The following is a 27,937-nucleotide window of genomic DNA, read 5'->3' as shown; positions in this document are numbered from 1 at the left end:
AAGTATGGAACAATGACTTTTTGCACAATAGACAAGAACTTTATGGCTGTGTCATTTCATCTCTTTGATTCACTTATTCAGCAACTAACTTGCATGTAGCAAAATGGTCAGATGACCTTGGGATGTATGCTTTTCGGTTCCTGGCCATTTTTATTAAATCAAAAGGTGGGCTTGGAAGGATGTGCTTGTGTTGAGGGTGGACCACAACATTTCCATGCAGTTATACAATTACTTCTGTCAGTAACAAGAAGTGAGATCAGAGCCACACTGGAAATGTCCCTTTAGCTTGCAGGCAGAATGATGCAAAACTGCTAGGGGGCAGTTGATAGGTCCTGGCTCAGTGCACAATAGGTTCCTACTGTGGTAAGGAAACCAGAATTATCTGAACCAAGGGATGAGGATGTCCACCTAATGCAGCAGAGAGGAGGAAGCAGTGCAACCCTTATGGCTGCCTGAATGAAGGCCCCCTCTAGATGAGTGGTACCATGCAATAATGGGTATGTCTCTAGTACAGGGGATGAATGGGCTGAGATTGACTGGTGGGGGCTTGATGGTCATTAGGCACAGGGTCAAGAATAGCCCCTGAAAGTAGGGGCTGTGTGACTATAGAGACATAGTATGAGCATAATAATGTTCTACTTCTTATGAAAAAAAAGTTTTATCAACAGTAGTAAAACCATCTCTGCCTGCTTAAGATTAGGAAAGTTTATATAATGCACATGAACAACTGTGACAGAATACAAATAATTCAGTCCAGCTGTTTTGGAGTAGTGAGTTTTAAAGTTCAAAATTTGCTATGGAAAATATTGCTTTGTTAATGCTAATGTACTTTGTCTGTCTCAGACAACAGAAAGAAATAGGCACGCACTGACACTCATGAACTTAAACTTATAGGATATGAACACATATATAATAAGAGGCATTTTATCCTTTGCTAACTTGTCGTTGTCTTATTATTCCCATTCTTAGCCTACTGCTCACTGGAATTTGTGAATTTATACCAAAATAGTCAGATAATTATTGTAATTTAAGATGCAATGTAGTTTACCAGGGACAGCTGTGATAATACTGCGTTAAAACATATAGTGGCATTTTTTGATCTAGACTGCACTCTTGCTAGGGAATACAGTGAATCTGTTTTTTCTGGTTTAGCTGATTACGTTGTGTTTTTTTGACATGATGTGTTCAGTTCATGCATTCCATGTTTCTGCTCATCCTCAGCCTTTCACTGCACACAGAGTGGTAGTTGTAGATGTAACAGAATTGGACTTCATTATAGAACAAACTACTGTATACACTTTTGTGACCCTTTAACCTGAGATCTTAATTTGTTATACGCAACTCACAGTAACAGCAGACATATCACAGGTTTTATCTGGTGTCAACATATCTCACCGTCTGCAGTCCTGTAGCTGCACAACATTTCAACTTTTACTTCTATGCTATTGCTTATTTTTTCTAGATTAGCTTCTTAAACAGCAGTAACTTATAAAACTACTGCTGGAATCAGTGCCGCATGTGACTGCGGTATAGGGAAATATTGCCAGCCCAGCTGTCTGGAATTTTGTAAATAATTCTATGTCATTTGTAAATATTGATATGATTTAAACAGAACAGTATGTTTTGTACTGAGCTAAAATGTAACCACAGCATGCCCTGCTGACTAAGGACAGAAAGGTATGTAAACTGTATACCTGTGCAAATGTATATTTTATAAGTAGAAACTAAAACATAGAGTTAACTTGCAAAACTTCAAGAAAATAAGTTGAAATTAAATTATTTTACGATTGTGTTATAAAAGTTAGTTTCAATGCAGAAAGGAGACAGGATGTCTAGAATTAGGGTACCTTCTGCATTGTTTTGTTGTGTTTTATTGTTTTAAGTCTTCTAGCAACTGCAAACATCTGAAGGCTATGTATTTTTCACAAGGAGATGTCAAATGCTACAATGGGGGGGTTTAGCATGGGAAATGAAGTCAGGTGACAAAAAGTGATGTCATACAAGATAACCCAGCAGTAATATTTGATATTAATTTAAGAACTCTCTCAGAGAGAGACTGTGCATTTTGTATTTTATCTTGGGTGTAAAAAGAACATTGACTCATCATCGCCATCTGCACTTGCCTAGCTGTAAGTAAGATTTAGGGCTTAGTATCTCTTTTAGCTGTAGATAGGACTATAGTAAAGATTAGTTTAGTTGTTTACTGTATCTATTTGAGACTGTCCTGCAATGTTGTTTTAAAATATTTCCTGTGATTTTGAACTCTGAAGTAACTGTGTTTGTGTACTGAGTATTGTCTTGTTTTTTTATTATTTAGTATTAAATATATTTAAACCTATCTTTGTGGCTGATATTAGTGAGACATAGTTAAGCTCTTTGAGTACTTGCATATCTATTTGGTAACACTGAACAGGTCACTCCAATAGCCTTGCTTGGCCAGACTACTGCTTGGATAATAGTAACATTGCACCGTAGGATTGGATACCCTTTGTTAGGACCTTATAGTAGTTAATAAGGGTGGCTGGTGGCAGCTAGAAGTACTTTATAGTCTGGACAAAAGGAGGCATAACTAGTAAACCTGTGCCAGTCTTTCCCAGGTGTGTATGTGCGCATTGGTATATCAATCAAATCTCACAGAGTGTGTGTGTGTGTGTGTGTGTGTGTGTGTGTGTGTGTGTGTGTGTGTGTGTGTGTGTGTGTGTGTGTGTGTGTGTCAGCTACTTGGGCAGGGACACTAAGCACTGGTTGAACAGAGAGGGTGCTTGAGGTCTTAGCTTGTCCACTCGGCTGAGATCTCAACCCTATAGCTGTGCCAGTGGGGAGTCTTAATGGGGATCTGGAGAGAGAGGGAGAAACCAGCCCCAGACTGACTGTGATCTCTGTCTACTCATAAGAGAAATTGCATTTTACTGTGTGTGTACTTGTCATCCTCCCAGTGTGTACTTCTCCCAGTGTTGCCAGTGGTGAGGATTGAGGCTCCTTGATTACTGGGCTAGTGTTGGAGCGTTACATATTAGTTGGTTAGCAGTGGTGGGATATCTACATCACATATTAATTGGTTAGCAGTGGTAGAATAGCCACATCACATATTAATTGGCTTGTAGTGGTGTGGATATTGAATTCCTGTAGCCTGTGTACAGTGGTCACTGAAGGTGTTTGTACTCTCAATCAGCCATGCAGTGAACATTCAGAGTTTCACATTACAATTATTTTATTTTTTTTTTTGTTAGCATAGTTGGTCAGGGAGAGCAGGCAAGCACGTCAGCACAGGAGTATGGCTGAGATGTGCCAGGCTAAAGGACTAGTGCATGCCAACCTGACTAAGGCAGAAAAGATTGTACCTTTAGGTAAAGCTCCATTGCAGACCAGCTATCAGGTGGACAACCAAGCTGGTCTTGGAGATGTACAACTCTCAGAAAATGGACAGCTCAACCTTTCCACAGAGGACTTAAAAATCCTTCTGGAGTTAAAGAGACTTGAGCTGGAGGTCAAGTGTTTGGAAATAGAAGCAACAGAGAGACTGAGATGTCTAGAGGCTGAGGAAAATGAGAAACTGCAATGTATAGAGGCTGAGGAGAAGGAGAGGCAGAGGCAATATGAAAAGGAGATGCTGACTCTTCACCAGAGTCATGGAGGTAATGGGGAAGGGAGTAACTGAACCCCAGAAGCAGCAAAGGTCAGTAAATTTCTTCCACAAGTTATAGAGGGGGATCATTTTGATAGTTTCATCCATATGTTTGAAAGGGTATGTAAACAGTATAATGTTGTCCAAGAGCTCTGGGTATGGTTCCTGACCCTCTTACTCCATGGTAAAGCTCTAACTGCTATTTCTAAATTGTCTGATACTGATTGCTTAAATTATAATATTGTAAAAAACTGTCTTTTAGAATGCTTTAAGTTAACACCTGAAGCTTATAGGAAAAAGTTTTGTGAGCATAGATGCAAGGCAGATAAAAGTGTGTGTGAATATACTGATGAACTAAGCACTTATTTATATAGGTGGGTAAGTGGATGTCAAGTCACCACTTTTGGAGGGCTAGCAGACCTTTTGGTGAGGGAACAAGCCCTTAGCACTTTACCTAAGGACAAGAGAATCTGGTTAGCTGATAGAGAATGCACTACTGCAGATGAGTTGGGGAAAAAGGGAGACCTATAACTAGCAAGCAGGGCATCACTGCACAGGAAAGGGACACCTGGTTCTGTTCATGGGTCTAAGGCAGGGGTGTCCAACCTTTAGGCTTGCTGGGGCCGCATTGAGTGAACAGAAATTGTCTTGGGGCCGCATATAAAATATATCATATAGTTAACTCTTTCGCTGCTGTGGGCGACCAGAGTTGACCTCCTGGCTGTACTGTAGGTGCATTCGAACCAATAAATAAATGTAATAAATGCCTGTTATTTGCCTTAAAATTCTAATTCTCATTCTAATTCTTAATCTAACAGTCAACTCCAACATCTTAGTTAATATATATATATTTTTTTACAAATAAACAGGTAAGCAACAGTTTCTTACTGGTACAAGGACGGTAGCTTTCACTAACCTAATCACGGTCCTACCATCAAGTTAAACACTGTTTACTTGGCATACTACCCAAGGAAACTCATTCACTTGCAAAGAAAAAACTGGCACACACTACCACTGTCATTTTAGTTATTCACTACAGCGCTACCAGTTCTCACTGGGAAAACCACTCCAGCTGTCCAAGTATGTAAAATATCAACATTAGCAGTCCTACAATACTATAATCCACAAAAATAAGCCAACAAATTAGAAATAAAGTAAATAATTCACATTACTGACTGAATAAGCTACAAGAAGGTCTCACCCAAACAAATGACTGGTGCCAGAAACATAGCCTCAAGTTAGAATGTGTTTTAAATTTGTAGTTTTGAACAGTCTTCTAGTAAGCAATGAAACAAAATGTATGAAACAATAATGACACAACTACCAATTTCAGAAAAATTCAACCATAAAAGGCGACTCAACCTTCTGTCATTACAATTCACCAATATCAGTAAATATGCAAAATCTCTTAAAGTCATAATAATTCCATATTAAAGGGATCTGTAACTAATGAAGAGGTGGCTAACAGTAAACAACTTTATATTTCATCGTTTCATTTACAAATAAAGTGCCTGTTGCCCTTGAAGAATAAATTGCCTATGTTACGTAAAAAAAATGATAAGCTAGTAATACTGCAATAGGGAATGGATGGCAAATGGATAACAGGTTCATAGTTACTAGGTAACATCTCCAAAGGAGGACATTCACAGGACTGCAGCATCCACTCCCTTTAAAGTACAACACAGTACAGTATCAGCGATCTACCTGCGTACTCTGGGAGTAGAACCTGCAGCCTTCTGCATCAAAAGCAAGTATACTACCTGTTGTGCTACTAACAGTATAAGCAGATGTGGCATAAGTAGCATTAAACTTCTCTTCCCCTGAAGTTCTCAGCTCCTTATAAAACCTCACTCAACTCCTTGAAGCACAAGTGGTGGTATGGGTAGAGAAGAGGATAGGTAGGATCTGCCAGGTCTGTCTCTCAGGACCAAGGGGAGGTGTAAAGTTTTGCTGCTGGAGATGACTTGGAGGAGTGACTGCTGACCACTTTGCCTGCCTCTGGAGGGGAGGGTTAAAGGCTCCTTTTATGAAGGTAGATAGAGGGTCTCATGGTATGAGGTGTGGAGGCTGGGTATTGCCGAGGTGCATCAAGTGGACATGCACATAAGGAACACTGATTACAGTCTAGTATGGCTTGACAGGTTATGCAACTAGCAGATCCTGGCTACTGAATCCCCAAGGAAGTAATTGCCCCATACCATTGACCAAACAGGTGAGTGACATCTGGGGCAGTTGCCCTTTGAGCAGCCTGGCAGCAAAGCATACCAGGAGCCCACCTTGTATTCATCTCAGTGCGTTCCTTGCCTTATGTATCATTTCCCACTCCTTGATCATTGTTCAGCCCTCACCAGCTGTTCACCCTTAGTATATATGTGGCCCTCCAGTGTCCTCCCCAACTTGTGTGTGCATACTGACCCTTGTCTGTCTATCCCATCCACAGCCTTCCCACAGTACCTTCCCGGCCTAGCCTTCTTTTGTTTAATGTACACATATATGTGCTTGCAGACACACACACACACACACACACACACTATATATATATATATATATATATATATATATATACAACTCTTCCTTCCAACCATTTTTAATAATTAACAGTTATCTCTGTGTGTGTTTGTCTCAGGAAACCAGGACGGAGAAGAAAGTAAGCTCTCTGTCCATTTTCTCCACACTTATAGGCATAACTGCCGTTGGGCTGTGCAACTCACATTGCTTCTCTTTCTGGCCAATATGCTCAGCTGTGCTGCCCTTCTTGTGCAGGCTGGATGCTAGTTGCAATTACATGTCACTGCATTGTGTTTGTGTGCACGCAAGTGCATATTGACTCAAGTGTGCTGCCCTGCCTTGGTTAACCTATCACATTGGCCATGCATGCTGCTGTTGTGCTGTTCCCATCCTACAACACCACAGCACTATTTATTTCGATACCACTCCACCTCTAGTTTTTTATGCAATACTTTGCTCAGTGTGTAGGTGCTGTCTTCTGTCTAACTGACACATGCAGGTTAATGCTGTTGTGCTTCTTGCAGTGACCTCTTCAAATGTTAATGTTGCAAAAGCTTGCAGTTCTTGTCCATTAATTCCAGACTCACTTTTTTTTTTCTTTTGGAACAATGAAGACATCACTAAATCCTGCGCATTTCTCTGCACTAACCTCACATTTCAAAAATTGCAGCCCAGCGCAGCTACTGTTACTCTATAAACATTGTGAAGTAACAAGTATTTTTTAAAAAGGGGCTCTGATTTTATTTAGCATCACATAAACACACCTTATTATTTCTAGCCTTTCCCAATTCTTCAGGTTGGAAGTTCACCACTGAGTTTTACAGAAATTTTGTTGTAAATGATATTTCTGTCTAGACTTGTACATAAATTAATATTAAATTATGGCACACTACTTATATCATTTACAAAAAGATAAAATGCAGACATCAAGCAATGAGAACTGCTGATTTAAGAATGCTGCCTCATAAACTATTGTTGTTTGCAAATAAATGTTATAGTAAAAAGAAAAAACTACAGAAATTAAATGACTTTTGCAGAAGAAAATTGACTCATTTCCCATGTGCTCTAGCGTTGTTCTGTCAGTGCGCGAATGCCTTGGGTTTAATGTTGTTCACCCAGAGACGCACAACAATGTGTGCAATCTAAAGCATACACAAGGTGCATAGGCACTACAGTGCCTAACAAACAAACTGGATGTAACACTGTAATGATGAAGTAAACTTCCACGAAAAATGCCAGCCTGTTTTCAGCCACAACATGGAAGCTGTATGCAGTCTGATGTGTCAATCCTCTAAACATATAGCTGTAAGGACAGCAAGCTGCTGTCCTTAGAAGACTGGCAGTCACTAAGTAAACATCAGGAATAACCTATCAAACTTGAATAGTCTGCATTCCTTCTATGTGCCGTTTTATTCAGAAATGTATCATTTATCTCACAAATTAACAGCCAACTATGAATACAAGGCTCTGATTCACACAGCCATTGATGTTAGAAAAGGCATCACCCTGAAAGTGTGTCCCAGAGTCAGTCTGTCAGACTAACAGGGAGAGTTGTCCACCTTCCAAAGTTGTTCAAAATGAACCGTAAGGATGCTCCGATGAAAGACTATTTGAAGTTACATCCAATGTATCTGAAAATCCTCATGCTAATCACAACTACAGCACCAGAACCATTATAAATTCACACTGTCTGCTTATCAAATGAATGAATCTGGTCAAATCTATCAGGTCTTTAGAGCGAACTACCCCAGTTCAGGTTTTTAGCCTGTCCAAGACAAAATAGCCCATAAATGTGAAAAAACACTGTCCCTGCCTGGCTCTGTCAACACTCATAAAGGTACTGAGATCCAACAGCTAACCTCCAAATAACCATTCTTAAATGATCACCTTGTAAGAAGAATCACATATTACTGTAAATGGCATTTGTCAAGGCATACATAAAATCATCCATAAACAGTTTAAGATGCCACAACACTCACCTCCTTTGGCTTCTACAGATGGCTCCAGCCTAGCAAAAGCAATAACCAGTAAGATGCCCATAATGAACCATTCCTTTTTATTCCTGTCTCACAAACCCAAGTCCAGACGCCAACAATATTAAACACTCAGTGTCCCAAGAGAGACTCCACCAAGATATCTGATCCAAGATGCCCTGAGCAACTCTAAGATTCAACACCGGCGGTTGTAAGTAGCATATCCATCAGTAACTCACAGAGAAACACCATAATTACCGCATAGTGCCATATACAATCCTCTTTTGATTCTTTGGCATGAAAAAAAACAAAATGGGAAGGGTGTTTTGGCGCATGCGCACATTGCGGTTACAGGTCATAGGCATGAAAAACAAACAAAAAAAGTGTTTTTGCACTGAAGTTGCAGTTGAAGTTCACGGGCCGCATGGAAGAGCTCTGAGGGCAGCGTTTTGGACACGTCTGGTCTAAGGGAACCCATGGTGGCCAGCCCAGACTACCCCAACAGAGTTTGCCAGTAGTCCAGGTACATATTTATTTTATTTATTTAACATTTGTTTACCGGGAAAGTCTGACTTGGAACAAAGCCAATTTTCAGAGCAGGCCCAGGAAGAAATGCTCCAGACGCATGTCTTTTTAATGTGGGAGGAAACCTGAGTACCCAGAGAAAACCCACACGAACGCAAGGAGGACATGCAGAGTCCACACAGAAGGTACCCTAGCTGAGAATTGAACTGGAGAACCTCTTGCTGTGAGGCGACAATGCTAGTGCTGCACTATTGCGCCATCCATTACACCCCTGCTAAGTACTGAACCCAGGACCCTCTGAACTACAGTTCAGTGCAATACAGAACTTCAGCTCTACATGTCCAGGACCAATGGTTAAATGTTTTAAATGCAACCAGTGGGGCCATGTAGCATATAGATGTCCACGGAGGCAAGGTGGGAAACAAAAGTTGGGAGAGCCAGTAAGTGGGAATGACAAAATGCCAGCAGTAGGTTGTCTCGAGACAACAAGGGTACCAAACTAGCCCTGGACTGACTGTGATCTCTGTGTGCTTTTAAGGGAAATTGCACTTTATTGTGTGTGTACTTGTCATTCCCCACTATTGCCAGTGGTGAGGATTGAGGTTCCTTGATTACTGGGCCAGTGTGGGGGCATCACAGTGACCATATTCCCCAAGTCTGTTTTTTGTAGTAGCTGCGTTATCCTTTGGCAGGGCATGGATTCAAAGATATACTGATGAGTGAAAGTAACAGTGAAAATGAAACTGAATTGCAAATAGGGTGGAGGTGTTTATTTGTATATGCTTTGTAACATAGCAAACTCCACTGGCAGCTTGACAGAAATGTATCTGGGTAGCTGCAGGCAGATTTAAATAAAAATAAGCTATAAAGCATGCCAGCTAGCTCTCTGCAGGTCGAATTTTTAAGTACTGATCAACTCTCATCACCAGCTATTCTAGATTTTTGTAAAATGTATTTTAATTAATTACAGGTGACTTTTAAAATATCTTTACTATGTCCTATTTCATTACGGGATCATTGATCTTAATGTTGCTGGCACACATATGAGTGTTCTACATACATATGAAACATCCTTACATGTATGTAATACTATAGGTAAGAAGGAATACATAAAATAAGTGACACTGTTTCCTCAATATATATTATATATTATACATTATAACAAAAATACATTTGTGCTTAGAATTACTATAGTTATTTATGGATCATTTTCAGACTCCCATAGGAGTACACACAAAAAGAGCAAACATGATTATACAGCTAACAAAAGCAAACAAACAAAAATGCACAACACTTATGCATAAATGTTTTAAGTCTGTCTTGTCATTTATCACACCTACAGCTACAGTGAATAGGTTACATATGCCACAGGGGATCCCTATCACAACACCGACACGCCACAAACCCGACACTCAAAACACCGACACCAAAACACCGAAAACGCACAAAACCGTCAACTCACAAAACCAAACACCATAACACCGACACCCAAAACACTGACACACAAAACGTAAACTACACATTACACACAACTATACATGCACTAACCGTAACCCAAACCCTAACCCTAAGGTCCGACACTACCGCACACTTACCCTACCCGCACCCTAACCCTAACTCACTTAACCCGCCACTAAACCTACATTCCGTCACTATCTCCCACTTACCCTACCTGCACCCTAACCCTAACTCACTTAACCCGCCACTACACCTAAAGTCCATCACTATCGCACACTTACCCTACCTGCATCCTAACCCTAACTTACTTAACCCGCCACTACACCTAAAGTCCGTCACTATCGCACACTTACCTTACCCGCACCCTAAGTCCGACACTACCGCACACTCACCTTTCCCGCACCCTAACCCTAAATCCCACACTATCTCACACTTACCTGTCAGCTCCCTAACGCTAAATCCCTCACTATCGCACACTTACCGACTCGCGCTCACACGTTGCCTATGTCGGTGTTTCGGCTGTCGGGATTTCACCTTGTCGATCATCTGTCTCGTCGGTCTTCTTAACGTTGGTGTTTCGGTGTGTCGATCAACTCAAGGGGACCCGCCACAGGACATACTGTACCTTTGACTACTGAGGATAATACAGAGAGCATGAAAATCATGAGTTAAAATGACTGTATTAACAGGGATTTAAGCCAGTATTCATAGGCTAGATTTAACAATGAATATACGAGCACATCTTTTGATCTTTTGAGAGATTACATATCATCATCTATTTATGATTATTGTCAGGATCACTGTAATGTTTAATTATGGCGTCTGAAAAATGGTTACCACTTTAAATAATGGGGACTCTAGTGGCTTGATCAGAAATCTGATAACTAATTCTCCCCCTTCTTTCTAAGTCAGATAATTTAATCTGACCCAGTACAGCACAACTCAGTCTACAGTACACAACCAACACAGCATGAGAGGTATGCATGGGCAAGCTTAGGTCAGTAGGATTAGGGCCTTACAGCTCATGGGCATGTGATAATATATATATATATATATATATATATATATATATATATATATATATATATATATATATAGATAGATATATGCTATGTATACTTCCAAGAGACATATGGAGTTTATAAAATGGAATATGCATTTTTTGCCCATTAAAATTGAATTTAACTTGAGCAGATCCAGGATAATTTATTCGGTAATGCATGTTGATACAGAATAGTCTTTGTAGCAAAGGTTATGCAAGCCTTTTAGGTAGTATCAGACACATTTCTGTCTGTATTGTTTAGTTACACTTCCTGGAACCTCAACTGTGATCATTGGAATATTAAAATATTAATAGCAGATATAGCGGAATGCTTAGTAAGTCTCATGTTGCAATATGTCAGAGAATTCCCCCCTTCTCCAAGATACAGTTGCCTGGAGAGTTAGAATATATATTAAATAGGAGTGCCCTGTTTTGGTTATTGGGGTGCAGGAAGCAAATTATTTTTGAGATAGAGCTTTTCAAAATTTGCTTATATGGAGTTTGAATTAAATTTATTTTCCATAGTTTCAATGGCTGACATTTCACTCCATATAATTGCTGCTACATTCCAGATGTAAAAGAAAATATAATTTGGCAGGTTTTACACCAAATACACAAAAATGTGAAAGGTTTGAGCTATATATTCATGAAAATAAAAGTATATATGCTTGCCAGAAAAAGGGTTATGTCCCTAGCCATTAATAAGCTACTTACTGTAATCTGTGCTATATGTTTTGGCTCCTTCCAACTTCAATGGCATACTGTGTGACTCTGAGCAAATTTAACAAGGCAATGCTCCTGGGTTGCCCCGTGAAAATGATCCCTTGTGTTCAGTAAATATTTTTTTTTTTAAACTGTTCATCATACTGATATTATGGCACTGCTTGCTAAAGGATGGCACCATTAATAAAGCATTCCATAACAAAGAGTCTCTTTGCAAGTATCTTGTGGAGATTCTACAATTTGTTTGAAATCACCTTTCTTGAAGAAATAACACCGAGATGTGCAACCTTCATAAGGTGAGATCCCAAAGATATTGAGCTAAAAATGCCTTCCCTAGATAGTTAAAATTCACAAGGTTACGAAGAAAGAATTGCCAGATTTCTTACAGGTCTATCGGTATAGCATAGAGTGCTGAAAATATGAGCTTCTTATAGTCCTGGGTTTGATTCCTTCATTTGCCACTTTATATAGTGTGACTCTGAGGAGGGTACTTAATGACTATACTCCTGAGTTGTTCCTGAAAATAGGCACTTGTGCCTGCCAGTCTTAAGTGGTTAAAATGAATGAAAAATTAAATGGAGGGTCATAGCTGTGGGCAGTTAGCAACAGTTCTGCACTAAACTTTCAGAAAATTCAGCTTGGGGTATCTTTAATAAGGTAAAAATAATTTAAGGCAGGAAAAAATCATTAAAACAACTGCAGTTTAAGTAATATTATTTTGAAATGCAAGTTAAAGTAAACTACCTGAAGTACTTAGAGGTAGAAGTTGCCCTTTATTGGTAACAAACTTCAGCTGAAGTACACAAACATGGTTAAAACATAAATGCTTTTTTAGAAGCATGCTTTTACAAACATTTGACATATGTGCATGCTGATTTTGGTTGTCACCCCTTGAGTAACTTCATTTCTTCTTAAGTCCAGTTTCGTCTGTTTATGAAAACTCATAGGCATGAAATGCTGACCACAGAAATGTTTCCTTGGAACACAGCCCTGTTAATTCTACTGCCAAGATAGCTATCATTTCAAAAATCTGTAAGAAATGGGTTAGAAAGGTCTTTATGACAAGCATGGAACTGTTATATAACTTCTGTGAAAGATAAGAGACCTTTCTCTGAAAGAAAAGAAAAGGAAAGCCATGGGGAGGATTTTACTCTGCAAACAGACAATTAAAGCTTTGCACTATCTTTTTATTCTGCTGTGATTCTATTTTTTCTGTGTTGCTTATGGGCATGGAGTGTTATAATCACAGAAACAGTATTTAATTGTCAACATCAAACCCCCTTTTCCACTTTATATACATAGTATTGGGGTATCACGTCAATAGGAACCATCACCTAGAGTGAATGTTCACAGTGCAAGGTGGCTAGTTTTTAGTATTGATTTAATATTATTGTTTTCATTATTGTTGTATTCATATTTCATTTTAGAGTCCAGATAGTTCACACTTTTCACTGTCAATAAAGACAGAAACCATGTTTGTCATTGGGGAGCTGTTGTGAATCTGCCATTAATTTATTTGGAATATTTGTGAGGAAATTTACCTGTGAATAAAACAAATTTGATTTTTAAACTACTTATTTCATGAAGTGAATCTCTTGAACAGATATTTAACTGGTTAATTGTCTCCATCAAAACTTCACAGTATGGGGTTTGACCTTCATAAGATCATAGAAGTTATAAGGCAACTAAACTGTTAGGCCTTTTCCACCTTGCCAGTACCCATATTTGGACTTGCCTTTCTCTTTTAAAGGAGGGCCAGGCCAGTCATATCAGAGGTGAATTTATGAATACTTGTCCAGTTGTTCAGCTGTCTTTTTTAAGGCAGCAGGAGTTTGGTCCAGTGAAGGGGTAGGCATGATATGAGAAATCTATCCTTCTTCCTAGTCTTATTTATTTATTGGAGTAGATTTGGGTATCTGGACCTCATGCTAGCTGGAATGTTCAATGTGTTGAGGTGTAAGAGTTTTTGGACTACTGGCTCCCTTATAACTCTCTAAGCAAGGCACAAGTTGACCCTAAAGCGCCTATATGAAACTGAGTGCTGGAACAAATGGATGTAGCCTTTCCTCTCTCTCTCTCTCTCTTTCTCTCACTCTCTCTCTCTCTCTATATATATATGTGTATATATATATATATATAGAGAGAGATAGATAAATTCAGATATAGATATAATGTTGAAGCCTATTTCAGGTGTACATGATTACTTGCACTGTTCACACCTCATCAAGTTTTATAGTCACGCAAAAATAACATATTTTTTTGTTGCAGAGTAATATTGATGCCATGTTCAGTCATTAAATCACAGCAGGGTTCATAGTAAATTGATTTTGTTATATAGGAAGATATCATTTTTCTGTAAAAAGCTAACTGTAGTTCTACAATTAAGTTGCTTACAAATATCACTTGAAATATGTTGATTTTGATTTCCTTGATTTAGGATGACATACAACATCTAATGCTGCGTTGCTAGTACACTGCTTCTTGATTCTTATTATACTTTTTGGTCAGCATTTAAATGTTCAAACAGAGCTATACTTCTTTTCTGCAAACAAGTAGTAGGATGATTAAGCAAGAAGTGGTGTTTTTCATTATACAGACCTTCAGCCTTGAGTGTATCATACCCAGCAATGAGATGTGCAACTATTTCCAGTTCTAGTTTACAGAATATGAATTTGTCTGTTTCTCCCTCTTCTTCTATAGACTTAAAGAAGGTCTTAGACAATGAAGTGAGATACAAGGATTCAAACACTATTCCAGTCAAAACTAACTGACTAAAACAGGCTTCACTAATTTTTAAAAATATTTCTGTTGAGGGCAAAACCTTCTGTGCTCCTCAGTGAAGGATAGCTCTACCCCCTGCATTCTCTGACATATTGCAATCAAGAGTGAGGTAAATGCACTTCAGTATAACTGATTGCACACTTGGTTCTTGCTTAATCATCCTACTAGGGTTGTAAATTATATCTGGAAATTATGCAGTTTATTCAGGGGTAAAAATTCTATCATCAGTGCTAGAATGGTCTTAAACTGTTTTAACTTAACTACTATCCTTGTCTGCCATCATACACACACACACACACTCACTCACTGCGTTCCTTTGCTAACTCATAGGTTCATAAGTTAGTACTAAGCTAACTGCTCTTGCAAGCCATTTTAAGCCTAGCCAATTATCCCTTGTGAGACTCAAACCCTGCACATTGTGTTTGTATGACCCTGACCCTGAGCAGTATCCTACCTTCACCAAGAATGATGCCACAATACAGAGACAAAATGATCAGTTTTAATAATTGGCTTAATTTCTGGTGTCATTCTAAGGGTATCCAATGTCTGTCTGCCTGGAATGACATGCTTGACAAGCCACACTGCTTCGCAAGGGACGGCTTGCACCTGTCACCCCTGGGTTTCCGGATATTGGCAAAGGCTCTTGCCACCCCCGTAGTGCATTTTTTAGACAAGGCTCAAATTCTAAACCCACCGCCCTAGAAAACAATAATGGAAAAAAACTAAGGGTAATGCTGCTCAATGCCAGAAGTCTAAATCTCAAGATGCACGCCTCAAGCCCTCCTCAGTATGGAGAACATCGATGTCTGTGCTGTGACTGAAACCTGGTTTAAGGCTCCTGAGAGCACCCCAGCACTATCAGGTTTTACCTCATATCATGCGTTCCGGCCCCAAAACCCGGACCGTACCACAAAAGGAGGGGGTGTATCCATATTCATCAAGGATACCCACACCTCCTGGCTGGTGGCAACTCACGAAGCATCAGAGACCATTCAGGTGCAATTAACCATAGGCAAAACTGCTCTACAGTTTGTAGCATGTTACAGGCCACCCTCACAAACTCAGGAACCCCACACAGCCTTCCTGAAGACACTGGAGAGTATAAATGTCTCTCCAAACACCATCATAGTGGGTGACTTCAACTACCCAAACATAGACTGGGAACATTACTCAAGCCCCAATAACCTAGCCCAAAGGTTCCTGGAGTTCATAAACTCAAATGCTATGGAACAACTTGTCACCATTCCCACAAGAGGTGAAAATATACTAGACCTGATCATCACAAACATGGGGACAAAATGCTCCACACCGGAAGTATATCCCTCATTGGTGAGATCAGACCATAAACTAATCTCACTGGAGATCCACATCCCGCCCCCACCCCCCACAAAAAAGACCACAGTGAAGAACTTCTCAAAAGCCAACTTCACACTTCTTAAGACTGGTGTGGTATCCTTCAAGGTCCCTGAGCCATTGGAAACCACAACCCACGCTGCTGAATCCCTTACAAATGTTTTCTACGAGCACCTCCAGGATTGCATGGATCAAGCAATCCCAAATAAAATCAAGACCCTTTCCACCAAAGGCAAGCGTCCGATCTGGTGGACCCCAGCCATAAACAAACTTTACAAGAAGAAGAGAAAGCTACTACAAGATAGAGCAAAATCCCTAAAAGGGAAGACATCTCTGATCAATACTAGTAAAAAACTACAATCACTCATAAAATCATCCAAGGCCAACTTTGAGAGAAAAATCGCCAAGGACTCAAAAGACAATCATAAGGCCTTCTTTAGCTATGTTAGAAATCTGGGTGGAAACTCCCAGATATGCTCAGAATTAGTCCAAAATGATACAAAAATCACTGAACCCACAGACATTGCAAACATACTGGCAGACAGGTTCAGTGACAATTTCTCCCCTTCCTCCCCCCCAAAAGGAGAAATATCTATCCCAGCAGAATGTAGCCTCCCAATCATCTCAAATGCCCGGGTGAGAGCTGCTCTCTCTAAAGCTAAAAATACAGCATCAATGGGACCGGATGGTGTCCCCGGCTGTGTGCTACATGAACTCAATGAGGAACTAAACCCACACATAAGGCTGCTGTTTAATCTTAGCCTTACCACAGGATACGTACCCAAAGAGTGGCGTACGGCAACTGTGGTCCCACTCCACAAAGGCGGTGCTTCTACGGACCCTGGTAATTACCGCCCCATAAGCTTAACAAGCCTGGTCTGCAAAGCTATGGAGAGGATCATAATGGAACTCATAAATAAAGACATAGGGGACCTACAGACATTGGATCCTACCCAATCCGGCTTTGTCAAGGGCAGATCATGCCTCTTGAACTTGGTCGACTTTTTTGAAACAGTCACCAAGGCCATTGATGAGGGTAAGGCAGTTCACACAGCCTACCTTGACCTTGCAAAAGCTTTTGACACAATACCCCACTCGGGTATCATAGAAAAGCTCACCAGCTTAAATGTAAACCAATATGTCACAAGATGGGTTGCAAACTGGCTCAAGGACAGAACCCACAGGGTTAGAGTTGCTGGTGCCATGTCAGACTCCAAGCCGGTCACAAGCGGTGTCCCACAGGGCTCAGTCCTGGGCCCCCACTTGTTCGGCATCTACTTTTCAGAAGTGCAGGCAAACATAGGAGGATTGTGGCTGACAAAGTTTGCAGATGACTGCAAACTGGGCGCCATAGTTGAAAATCCATCAGACACAGATATCCTTCAGAGAGGTCTCATAGAAACGGATAACTGGTGCCAGAGCCATGGCCTTAAGCTAAATGCCAAAAAATGTATAGTCATACCCTTTGGTAAAAACAAGGTAACCCCAAATTACCACATAGGTGGCAATCCATTAAGCACATAAGAGGTTATCAGGGACCTGGGGACCCAAGTTGACAGTAACCTTTCTTTTGACACTCACATTGCCAAAGTGGTTAGGAGGACCTTCTACATTGCCCACCTGATTATGAAGGGATTCACATCCAGATCAAGGGAGGTCATTGTTCCCCTGTACTCTTCACTTATCAGACCAATGATTGAGTACAATGCCCCATTCGGAATGTATCTTACCCGACATCTGCAGCAATTGGAAAGACCCCAAAAGTTCCTCACCAAAAGGATAAAGGGGCTCAAAAATATGCCATATGCTGCCCGACTGAAGAAACTCCAGCTCTATTCAGTCGCATACCGTCTGCTCAGAGGTGACCTGTGCCTGACATACAAGGCCATGTCCAACCCGGAATTAATGGACATGCTCCACCTCAAAAAATCCAAATCCACTAGAGCCACAAGAGCAAGAGACTTAAACCTCAACACGGATATAAATAGGATGTGCTGGAGGGACAGATTCATCACCCAGAGACTCCCTATGCTGTGGAACAAAATCCCGGTCCATGTGAGACAGAGCACCTCGCTGGCTCTGTTCAAGAGGAATCTTGACCAGTGGATGGGAGATCGTAGGTTTACCTCGGGGATCATCTCTGTATCACTGCTGGACAGAGGCACGGCAAACTAATGGGTATAGTATTCTTCAACCTAAGGGGTGGTGAAAGCCACACAACTCTGGCTAGGCTTATAAATGCCCTAGGGCAGATAGCCTAGTATATCACGGGAATCACAAATCACGCCAGTCCAGGTAGTAAAGATAGGAAATAACTTTACTTAAAAGTAAAAAGTTAGCACTTTCATGCACTAAATATATGCACTTCTTCAGACAAATTACATTTTGAAAGTGGTTGGCTTTTATACAAGCACATACCACAAACCACTTCCATTATTACTAAATTGATTCTAATTAACCAATTACTTTAACTATACATTCTACTAACATTAAAAATGTTACTATCTCAAAGTACCAGTTCACTTTTAAACAACCAGCTCGAAATAAATACAAAAATTAATAGTGTAAAAATATATCTTACATATTACATATATTCTCATTTTTGAAAACTATTGGTAGTTATTTTTCTTTGTATATTAAATGCATTTTCATAGCTTGAAAAACAATCAATGTTGTCATTGCCAATAAACAACCTTAAATATAAAAAACTTTTTTTAAAACAACATCTTTTGCAAAACATTTTTAAAGTTGAACCAAAAAGTTCAAACTCCAGTCCGCTAATGATTGGCAGCAGAATTTTACATGCCGAGTTGCCGGCCCTGATGCACAACCTTCAACGAAGGTATGCCCATTCACGCATTTCTCCACACAGAAGACGCTCTAGCTGAGAATCAAACAGGACAACGTCTTACTGTGAGGCGACAACGCTACCGCAGCACCACAAAAAGGTACTATGCAGGCTCTTACAGGCCTAACACAGGTGCAGTACACATCATGCATGCCCTAGACTACCAGGAATCAGTGGAAGAACATTATAGTCCACAAATACAATGACACTATTTAGAAAAGGTAATTTTTTCCCCTTAAATAATGTCATTGTATATAGCAATAATTTACTCCTGGGTATGGATATCTCTGGGTTTACTCACAGATGGCTTTGTTTAATCACTCAGGCTTCAGTTTCTTAATCAAACCACATCAGCCATGGGTGAATCCTGAGATGCCTACAACCAGTCATTGGTTATTGCTAAACGAGACCATATTCACATTTAAATATACTTTAGACTTTACTCCTGTGTACGTGTGTGTGTGTGTGTGTGTGGGTGTATGTGTGTGTGTGTGTGTGTGTGTGTGTGTGTGTGTGTGTGTGTGTGTGTGTGTGTGTGTGTGTGTGTGTGTATGTGTGTGTTTGTGTTTGAGTGTGGTTGTATGTATATATATAAATAAACAATTTTAGGGGAATTATGCATATCTAACCATGCCCTGATAGATGGTGGTTTGCAAGCATACTTTAATATGTTTCTGTGTTTTGCTATATGTGATCATTAAGACATTACCCCTTATGCTGTATTTCGTGTTACAATGATTGTCCCACTATAGTACTCACTCAAATCCACGTTAACTAAAGAGAAGTCAACAAAAAGATCTTGCTCTCTCTATTCATATATATATATATATATATGTGTGTGTGTGTGTAAACATATATATATATATATATATGGGTCTACTTTGAATGACCGAAGCGCCACGTCACCGACACCCGGAAGACCGAGATGGAATGACCAAACAGGTAGGTTACCGAAAACGCGATATCCCGACAGCTGAGAGACCGACAACGGCAGTGTGTGAGCGCGATACGGTAAGTGTGCGAAAGTGAAAGATTTAGGATTGGGGAGCGGACAGGTAAGTGTACGATAGTGAGGGATTTTAGGTTAGGGTGTGGGAAAGGTGAATGTGCGGTAGTATCGGACTAAGGGTTCCGGTGAGGTAAGTGTGTGGAAGTGACGTAGAGCAGTGTAGGGAAGGGTTAAGTGTGTCAGGGTTAGAATGTGGGTGGAGTGAGTGTGCGATAGTGACGGGCTGAATGTTTTAGGGTGGGTTAAGTGAGTTAGGGTTAGGGTGCAGGTAGGGTAAGTGTGCGATAGTGACGGTGTTGAGGTTTAGGGGTGGGTTAAGTGAGTTAGGGTTAGGGTGCAGGTAGGGTAAGTGTGCGATAGTGACGGTGTTGAGGTTTAGGGGTGTGTTAAGTGAGTTAGGGTTAGGGTGCGGGTTGGATAAGTGTGCGGTAGTGTCGGACGTTAGGGTTAGGGTTTAGATTAAGGTTAGTGGATATGTTGTTGTGTGCAATGTGTAGTTGACGTTTTTTGTGTCGGTGTTGTGGTGTTCGGTTTTTAGAGTTGTTGATGTGGTGTGTTTTCGGTTGTTTGGGGTCGGTAACTTGTGTGCCGGTGAATCGGACGTTCGTGATTGAAAGTAGACCCATATATATATATATATATATATATATGTGTGTGTGTGTTTATACACACACACACACACACACACACACATATATATATATATATATATCACAAAAAATGAAATACCAAAACCATAAACATTAAAATATCTAGACCATAAAAACATTTAAAACATTGCACCATACATTAATGAAATGCATAATGTATAACATTGAATCCAAAGGCTGCAGAATACACCGTAGCCAAACTAGATCAATTCACAGCACCCCTGCACATTACCATGTGAATCCCCCAATTACGGTGATGTGTTACTAACAATTCTGTCCCTTTTTGGGTTCTTGTCATTTGGTATACATTTCCTTAGCAGCTGGGAACGTGCACCCTAATCTCACCATTTCCCAGCGATCACAACAGTGCTATATTGGTTTCTTTATCTGGTACTACTTTCGATATTTGATTATTCTTGAATGTGTAGTTCAGTGCTGTGATCGCTGGGGAATGCTGATGTTAGGACACACATTTCTGGTTGCAAGGGCTTTATGCTGGCTACGGATTATACCCATGAATAACACGCTGTTGTATTCTGCAGCCTTTGGGTTTGATGTTATACATTTCGTTAATGTGGTGAGATGTTTTAAATGTTTGTGCTTGTAACATTTTGCTCTTATGCTCTCTTGATGTTTTAACATTCAGACATGTGTGTATGGATCTACTCTGTAATAACAAAATAACAGAATCCTGAACTATAGAATCTCGAGACCACTATGTCGAAACTACTCGTTCCTGAAAGTTTAAAAGATTGACACTCAAAATATCGAAACAAAAGAAGCAAACCTAACCTTCCTGCCCTACATTACTACAAAATAAAAACAAATAGCTATCTACTTCTCTACATTTAAGCAAAGGAGCAGGCCCCCCTGCACCCCCCACATTGGGGGCTGTGCCCCACACACCCTTTGCTAATTAAATATATCAACTCCAAAATCACACTACATCGAAAAAGAAAGTAAATATACCAATCTGCACTGTACGGCTGCAAATCTACAGTTCACAACAATGACCTGTGTAAATACAATGTAATTATTTCACTATTGAACATTTACTTAATATGTAAACCTACCTCTACCTGAAACATTACCTTCATGATAACACTTAAAACACCAATATGTTCTTATTTATATACACTGATCGATATAGTACACTTACTCTTCAATTGCAACCACTAGAACATGTTTTCCAAAGTTCTGTTGACTCTATAGCTACCCAACAGAGCACTACCTCTGAACTTAACGACTGCTATACCTTTTTTTCTAAAAAAACTACATTCCCTTAAAGAGATACCATACCATTCACAAGTATACTGCACAGTTTTTAACTTCCTTTAGGCATTTAGAGTGTCGATGTTATAAACTTATGGGAAACAGCAGTTTTGACATTGTGGTCTCGAGATTCTGTAGTTCAGGATTTTGGTATTTCATTATTTCAAAATAGATCAGATAAAGAAATAGTTGCTTTGCTGGAGGAGAAATTCGCTGTTCTGAGATTTCGCTGTTATGAAGTTTCGACGTTGTCATCTTGATGTTCAGGGAGATGACATTATGGGCACTCAATGATATGAAGGGTAACCATATATACACATACACGCACGAACACACACACACACACACACACACACACACACACACACACACACACACACACACACACACACACACACACCATTTTCTGTGAAACTTGAAATGCAGCCATATAGAAAGAAAAGAAGAGGTAGAGAAAAGATGTATTACTGGAACATTCACTGCAAACTATGTTATATAATATTGATATGACTTTCTTGGGCAAAATGATTGTGTGTTACATGGGAAAGTTTCCAATGACACTTACCTATTGTTGCTAGTACCACACAAAAATTAAAACATAATGAGCAGGTATTCAATAATTTGAAATGTATGAAATGCTAACAGTGATAAAATCAGTAACCATTTGTTATTGTAAAACTTGTTTCTAAAAGTTCTGGAAAAACAAGACTGAATGGTGTGTATGTGTTGTTATATGTGTATGAAATGTCAAACCAGTGAAAGAGAAAGCTTATTATGGTTGAACCAGACCAATTATTTGACAAGCCATCATTCTTGGGCAAGCATTGTGTTTTGGAATTGCAGATACTGCACAATGCTATAGAACTTACCATATGTAGTGCACATGGATCTGGTAAAGTACTGCTACGCAGTGTACTGTTTTATGAGCATTGTAGTATGCGTGTGAGTGTGCATGAGTAAGAGGGCAGGCATGCATGTGCGTGCATATGTGCTTGTGTTTGTGTGTGTAAGAGAGATCATCCCCCTTTGCAGACCTTTATCTGGTAAACAAATTTGACATAATTAATGCCATTCATTAACGACTTGCGGTTCTTGTTTAGAAAATGCATATTGATGCAAAACTTGTTCTCTTAACTTTTTAAATGAGTTAGGCTTGCCTGCCTCTCCTCTGAAACTGGCTTTCCCTAAAACTATGATTTTGCCTCATATTTTGCTATTCCTCATTTTTTTTCTTTTATTTATTTAGTTATTTTTATTTTCTTGTGAATAGTTAAGGACTTTGTAATCAGTCAGTACTGCAAAATATTTACATTTTATTCCTCTTACTGTTCAGAAAGTGCATGTTTCTGTTAAACCTCTTATTCTTTTAATGGTGCAAGTGATTAGAGTTGTCTGCCTGGTATCTGACCCTGGGTTTTGCTGAACATTTCCAATATTGCCTCATATTTTTGTTAACTGATGTAAAACTTTTTTTTCTGGTAAATTTCTGAGGATTACAGTTAAGACAATAATGCCAGAAATTGGTGTTTGATAGTTCAGCTAAAAATGCACGTATGTGTTAGACTTGTTTTTCTTTTGGCTTTGTAAGTGAATTAATGAACTTTTTGTAGTCAAAAGTGCAGGGATTGAAATATTTCACCTCCGTGTGTCTGTGTTGTGACTTGACTGTGCTCAGCTATGGGAAATATTAACCATAATCACAATTTGCTTTATGATGTTATATGACTTTGTGAGTAACACAGAGCGAAATAGTGATTCAGATAGATGTGCATATCAATGCTATTGCTTTCACAAGCTTATAATGTCTGTCATGCAACAGCTTATTTATGTGACACTGCAAAGTAGAACTACTGCTTTTAAGTGTAACCTAGCCAGTTCATTATTTTAAACATCAGTGTTGGTAGATAGCTTCTTAATACTGCAGTTAACAGAATTGGAACAATACTTTCAATAGACAGTCTTGCTATACTCTGCAATATGCTCAAATAGCATTCCATATTTTTTTTCTAAATTGTGTAAACAATTGTCTATCTAGAGATATGAAACATTATAGATGGTTAAGTCAGAGTTTGAGATAGGATGACAGTTAATGACTTCCACAGATACAAAGGTTTTTCAGTTCTCTTGTCAGAAGGACAGAAGTTCAAAATTTCTTACCTGTAGTTATGTGTAATGATGTTTTATGGGAAATACAGTACCTCTGCTGAAGATATATATAGTTTTTCAAGCTCACAATGCTGTGGTCTTGTCTTTTAAAGTAATCTAGAATTTATAATCAGCTCATTTAATTAATGCATGCTCATGTCAGTTTCTTCTAATATTACAGTTACAGCCAAAAAGTCAAGTCATGTTTCTGAAGCCACCACATTACAGCCAGTATTTAAAACCACAGGTAAAGTGCTAAGCAAGTTTAAAAATACTAGTCTTTATTTCTAAGTCATAATGAAACAGAGCAAGTTGTAAAGAGAAGCACTGAACTAGTACCCTCATTGAATGGGTCAGAGTGGCATTATGATATTGTCATGTGACATTTTGTATCAAAAGACTTGTAGAACATATGTAGGGCTGCACAGCCTGATTTATTTAATATTTACCTCTGATGACAAGCCTATTGTATAGCTAACAATACCATATTGCAAATAAATATGCATGTTACTTTTCTATTCCAGTATATTGGGCCAGATTCAGCACAAGACAACACAGGAAGCTGCCTCAGGCCCGATTCAGGAAAGGGGGCCATACATGTTAAGAAAAGTCTTTGGCATTTTCAATGTATTGACTTGTGACAGCTCCAATTTATTCTATTCTATTTTATTAGCTGAAATGTAGAGCCGATGAAAGAGAAAGCTTGTTCTGGTCAAACCAGACCAATAAGCAGACAAGCCACCATTCTTGGACAAGCACTGTGTTTTGTAATTGCAGATACTGTACAGTGCTGTAGAGATTTCCATATGTAATGTGTGTGGATCTGGTAATCTACTACTATACAGTGTAATGTTTTGTGTACATGTGAGCATGCATGAATAACAGGGCACATATGCATGTGCATGTGTATGTGCTTGTGTGTGCGTGAGATTACCCCTTTTACAAAGCTTTATTTGGTAAATCATTTTGACATAGTCAGACAGTGTCATTCATTAGCAACTTGCAGTTTTTGTTTAGTAAATACATTTGGTGCAATACTTGTTGTTATCTTAACTTTTTAAATTAATTAGGCTTGCCTGCCCCTGCTCTGAAACTGGCTTTGCCATAGACTTATGATTTTGCCTAATATTTTTGCTATCCTTCAGTTTTCTTCCTTTTATTTATTTATTTATTTATTTTTATTTTCTTGTAAATAGCTAAGGACTTTACAGTTTGTCAGTAATGCCAGACATTTGGATTTTATTGCTCTTATTGTTCAGAAAATGCATGCTTATAGCAAACTTCTTATTCTGTAACTGGTACAGGTGAGTAGAGCTGTCTGCCCATTATCTGCGCCTGGCTTTTGCTGAACATTTCTAATATTGCCTCATATTTTTCTTAACAAATGTAAAACCTTTTTTTTCTTGGTAAACTGCTGAGGATTAAAATTAGTCACCTATGTTGCTAATGGACACTGGCAACCTGTAAATGGTTCATCTTTCAGACCCATGCTTACACTTATCAAGGGCATCAGAACTTGCCAGAGATTTGGGATGCATGGCTAGGCTTAAAAAGGCCCTTGTGGTTTTTAGCCTAGTAAGCACCTATGAACTTGTCAATAATACCAGTAATTAGAGTTTGATAGTTCTGCTAAAAAATGCATGTGTATGTTGCACTTATTTATCTTTTAGCTTTCTAAGTGAATTAGAGTGTTTTCTGTAGTCAAAAGATTAGGGATTCATTTCTTTCACCTCCATGTGTCTGTGTTGTGACTTTGAACAAGTTACTTATTAGAAAGCCTAATGTAAACTATGTTATATAAAACTGATATGACTTTGTTGGGGAAAGATGTTTTGTGAATTATAGGGAAATGTCCCATTGACATTGACACTTGCTTGTTGCTATACAGAGCAGCAGTAAACTAAGTCTTAAAAGGAGGTAAGAAATAATTTTAAATGTTTTATGCTAGCAGTGATAACATTGGTAAGAGTTCAAGATTTGATCACATGTAAGTGCATTTCCCACCATACTGACACTAATGCCAAAATGTGAATTTATATGTATCATGTCTATCACTATTCCCTTTTCCTCCAGGTATGACGATCTGAAAGTTGGTGTATCTCTCTCTCTCTCTCTATATATATATATATGGGTCCACTTCAAAATACTGACTTTCAAAATACCCAAACTCAAAATACTGAGACCAAAATCTCTAAAGCTCTAAATACTGAAAACTCAAAATACTGAAACTCAAGATATCGAAAAAAAAAAAAAAAAAGAGTACAGCAACACAACTATATTGCATCAGAACTATATACAGAAACATATTACTCTTCTGCAAGTATAGGCAAGGGGGCAAGCCTCCCTGCACCCCCTACTACTTAAATATATCAACTCCAAGATTGCACTTCACTACACTAAAGTGCAATCTTGGAGTTGATATATTTAAGTAGCGGGGTGGGTTGGGGTGGGGGCAGCCTGCCCCGGGGTGGTGCAGGGGGGCTTGCCCCTATGATTATACTTAGAGAAGAGTAATATGGTTTGTGTTTTATTTGTTTCAGTATGTACTTGTGCCAGAATATAATAACTGGTTGTATCCTGTGTGTTTTCAGTATTTTGAGTTTTGAGTATTTTGAGCTTTAGAGATGTTGGTCTCAGTATTTTGAGTTTAGGTATTTTGAAAGTCATTGTTTTGAAGTGGACCCATAGATATGTGTCTGTGTGTGTGTGTGTGTGCGTGTGTTTGTGTGTGTGTGTGTATGTGTGTGTGTGTATATATACATATATATATATATATATATATATATATATATATATATATATATATATATATATATATATAGTTATGTATGTATGTATGTATAAATTTGGGGTGTGCAGTGATCTTATCCTTTACATTGTGTGTGCAAGGATGATTGCCCCTATGCAAATAAAAACTTTAATGGAGGATCGCAATTTTTGACATTTTCTGTCCTATTGCATTTCCATACTTTTTTGTAATTCAGTGGTTTGCAGTTATGAGTTCTAGAATTGCAGCTGGTAGCTGATAAAATCACTATTATGTAATGTCCCTACATTTAAGTTTTCATTTTGTTTCATCTGGATGACACATAATGTCATTATACTTAAGTAAGAATTTTCTGTGCTCAGCTATGGGAAATATTAACCATAATCACAGTTTGCTTTATGATGTTATATGAGTCTGTGAGGAATGCAGATAGAAGTAATGGTTCAGGCTGATGTCTGTATCACTGCTGTTATTTTCACAAGCTTATGTCTGCCATGCAGCAGCTTATTCTTGTGACACTGGAATGTAGAACTACTTTTAAGTGTAATCTGGCTAATTCCTATTTTAAACATCAGATGTTATGTGATCCTATCTCGCCTACATTCTGAATGATGGGTTCGGAGCCGATCCCTCGGCTCCGACTCGGCACGCTTATGCCAAAGAGCGAAGTCTCTTATTGGCTGAGCTTACTATATCCCAGGATGCACCACCAACAGTCCCCCAGATCTCGTTTGCCGCTTAACTGCAAGGACGTGGTCTCGAGCTGGCTGGGCTGAGTAGCTTTATTAACTACTTTTTCATTCAGTTTTGTGCTTAAATTTCAAAACAAAAGCCGTTTTAACGGCTATTGCTATTGCTATTGCTATTGCGATTGCTATTGATATTGTGTTCGATTGAGACTGAAATTTATTGTGTGTGAGTGTGTAGAGTTTGTTTTGGCGCCCACTTTAATCCAGGGCCTTTTGGTCAAACTCTGACTGAACTTTTAGTGTTCAAGTTCCCGGTTTTTCACTTAAGGTTGTGTTTTACACAGTGTCTGTAAGCCTTCGGCTTTTTGTCTTTACCGATTCTACAGTGATTAAATTTCCTGTCAGGAATTGTTAGCATTATGTCTCAAGCCCCTAGGCCTTCGGGCTTTAAAAAATGTACTAAATGTGCTTTCAAGATGTCTGTTACTGATGACCATCTACTTTGTGTTTACTGTTTAGGGGCAAAGCACTTGCAGGAGTCATGCAGCGTGTGTCACGCTTTTTCCTCT

General features: G+C 39.1%; 1 protein-coding gene across 1 annotated transcript in view; it reads left to right on the top strand.

Annotated features, from left to right (window-relative positions):
• LOC122789845 (V-set and immunoglobulin domain-containing protein 4-like) overlaps positions 1–27,937 on the top strand; it is a 569,118-nt gene that overhangs the window by 332,819 nt on the left and 208,362 nt on the right. Inside the window, exon 5 of the mRNA XM_044057281.1 lies at positions 24,094–24,159. Within this exon, the coding sequence (XP_043913216.1) occupies positions 24,094–24,159 (66 nt within the window). The remainder of the gene's footprint in view (positions 1–24,093; positions 24,160–27,937) is intronic.

This window comes from Protopterus annectens, chromosome 15.part0 (genome assembly GCF_019279795.1).
Source record: "Protopterus annectens isolate FY-2018-M chromosome 15.part0, PAN1.0, whole genome shotgun sequence".
NCBI classification, from domain to species: domain Eukaryota; kingdom Metazoa; phylum Chordata; order Ceratodontiformes; family Protopteridae; genus Protopterus; species Protopterus annectens.
The sequence above is the reverse complement of the archived record's forward strand: the minus strand, read 5'-3'. Positions and strand labels throughout refer to the sequence as shown.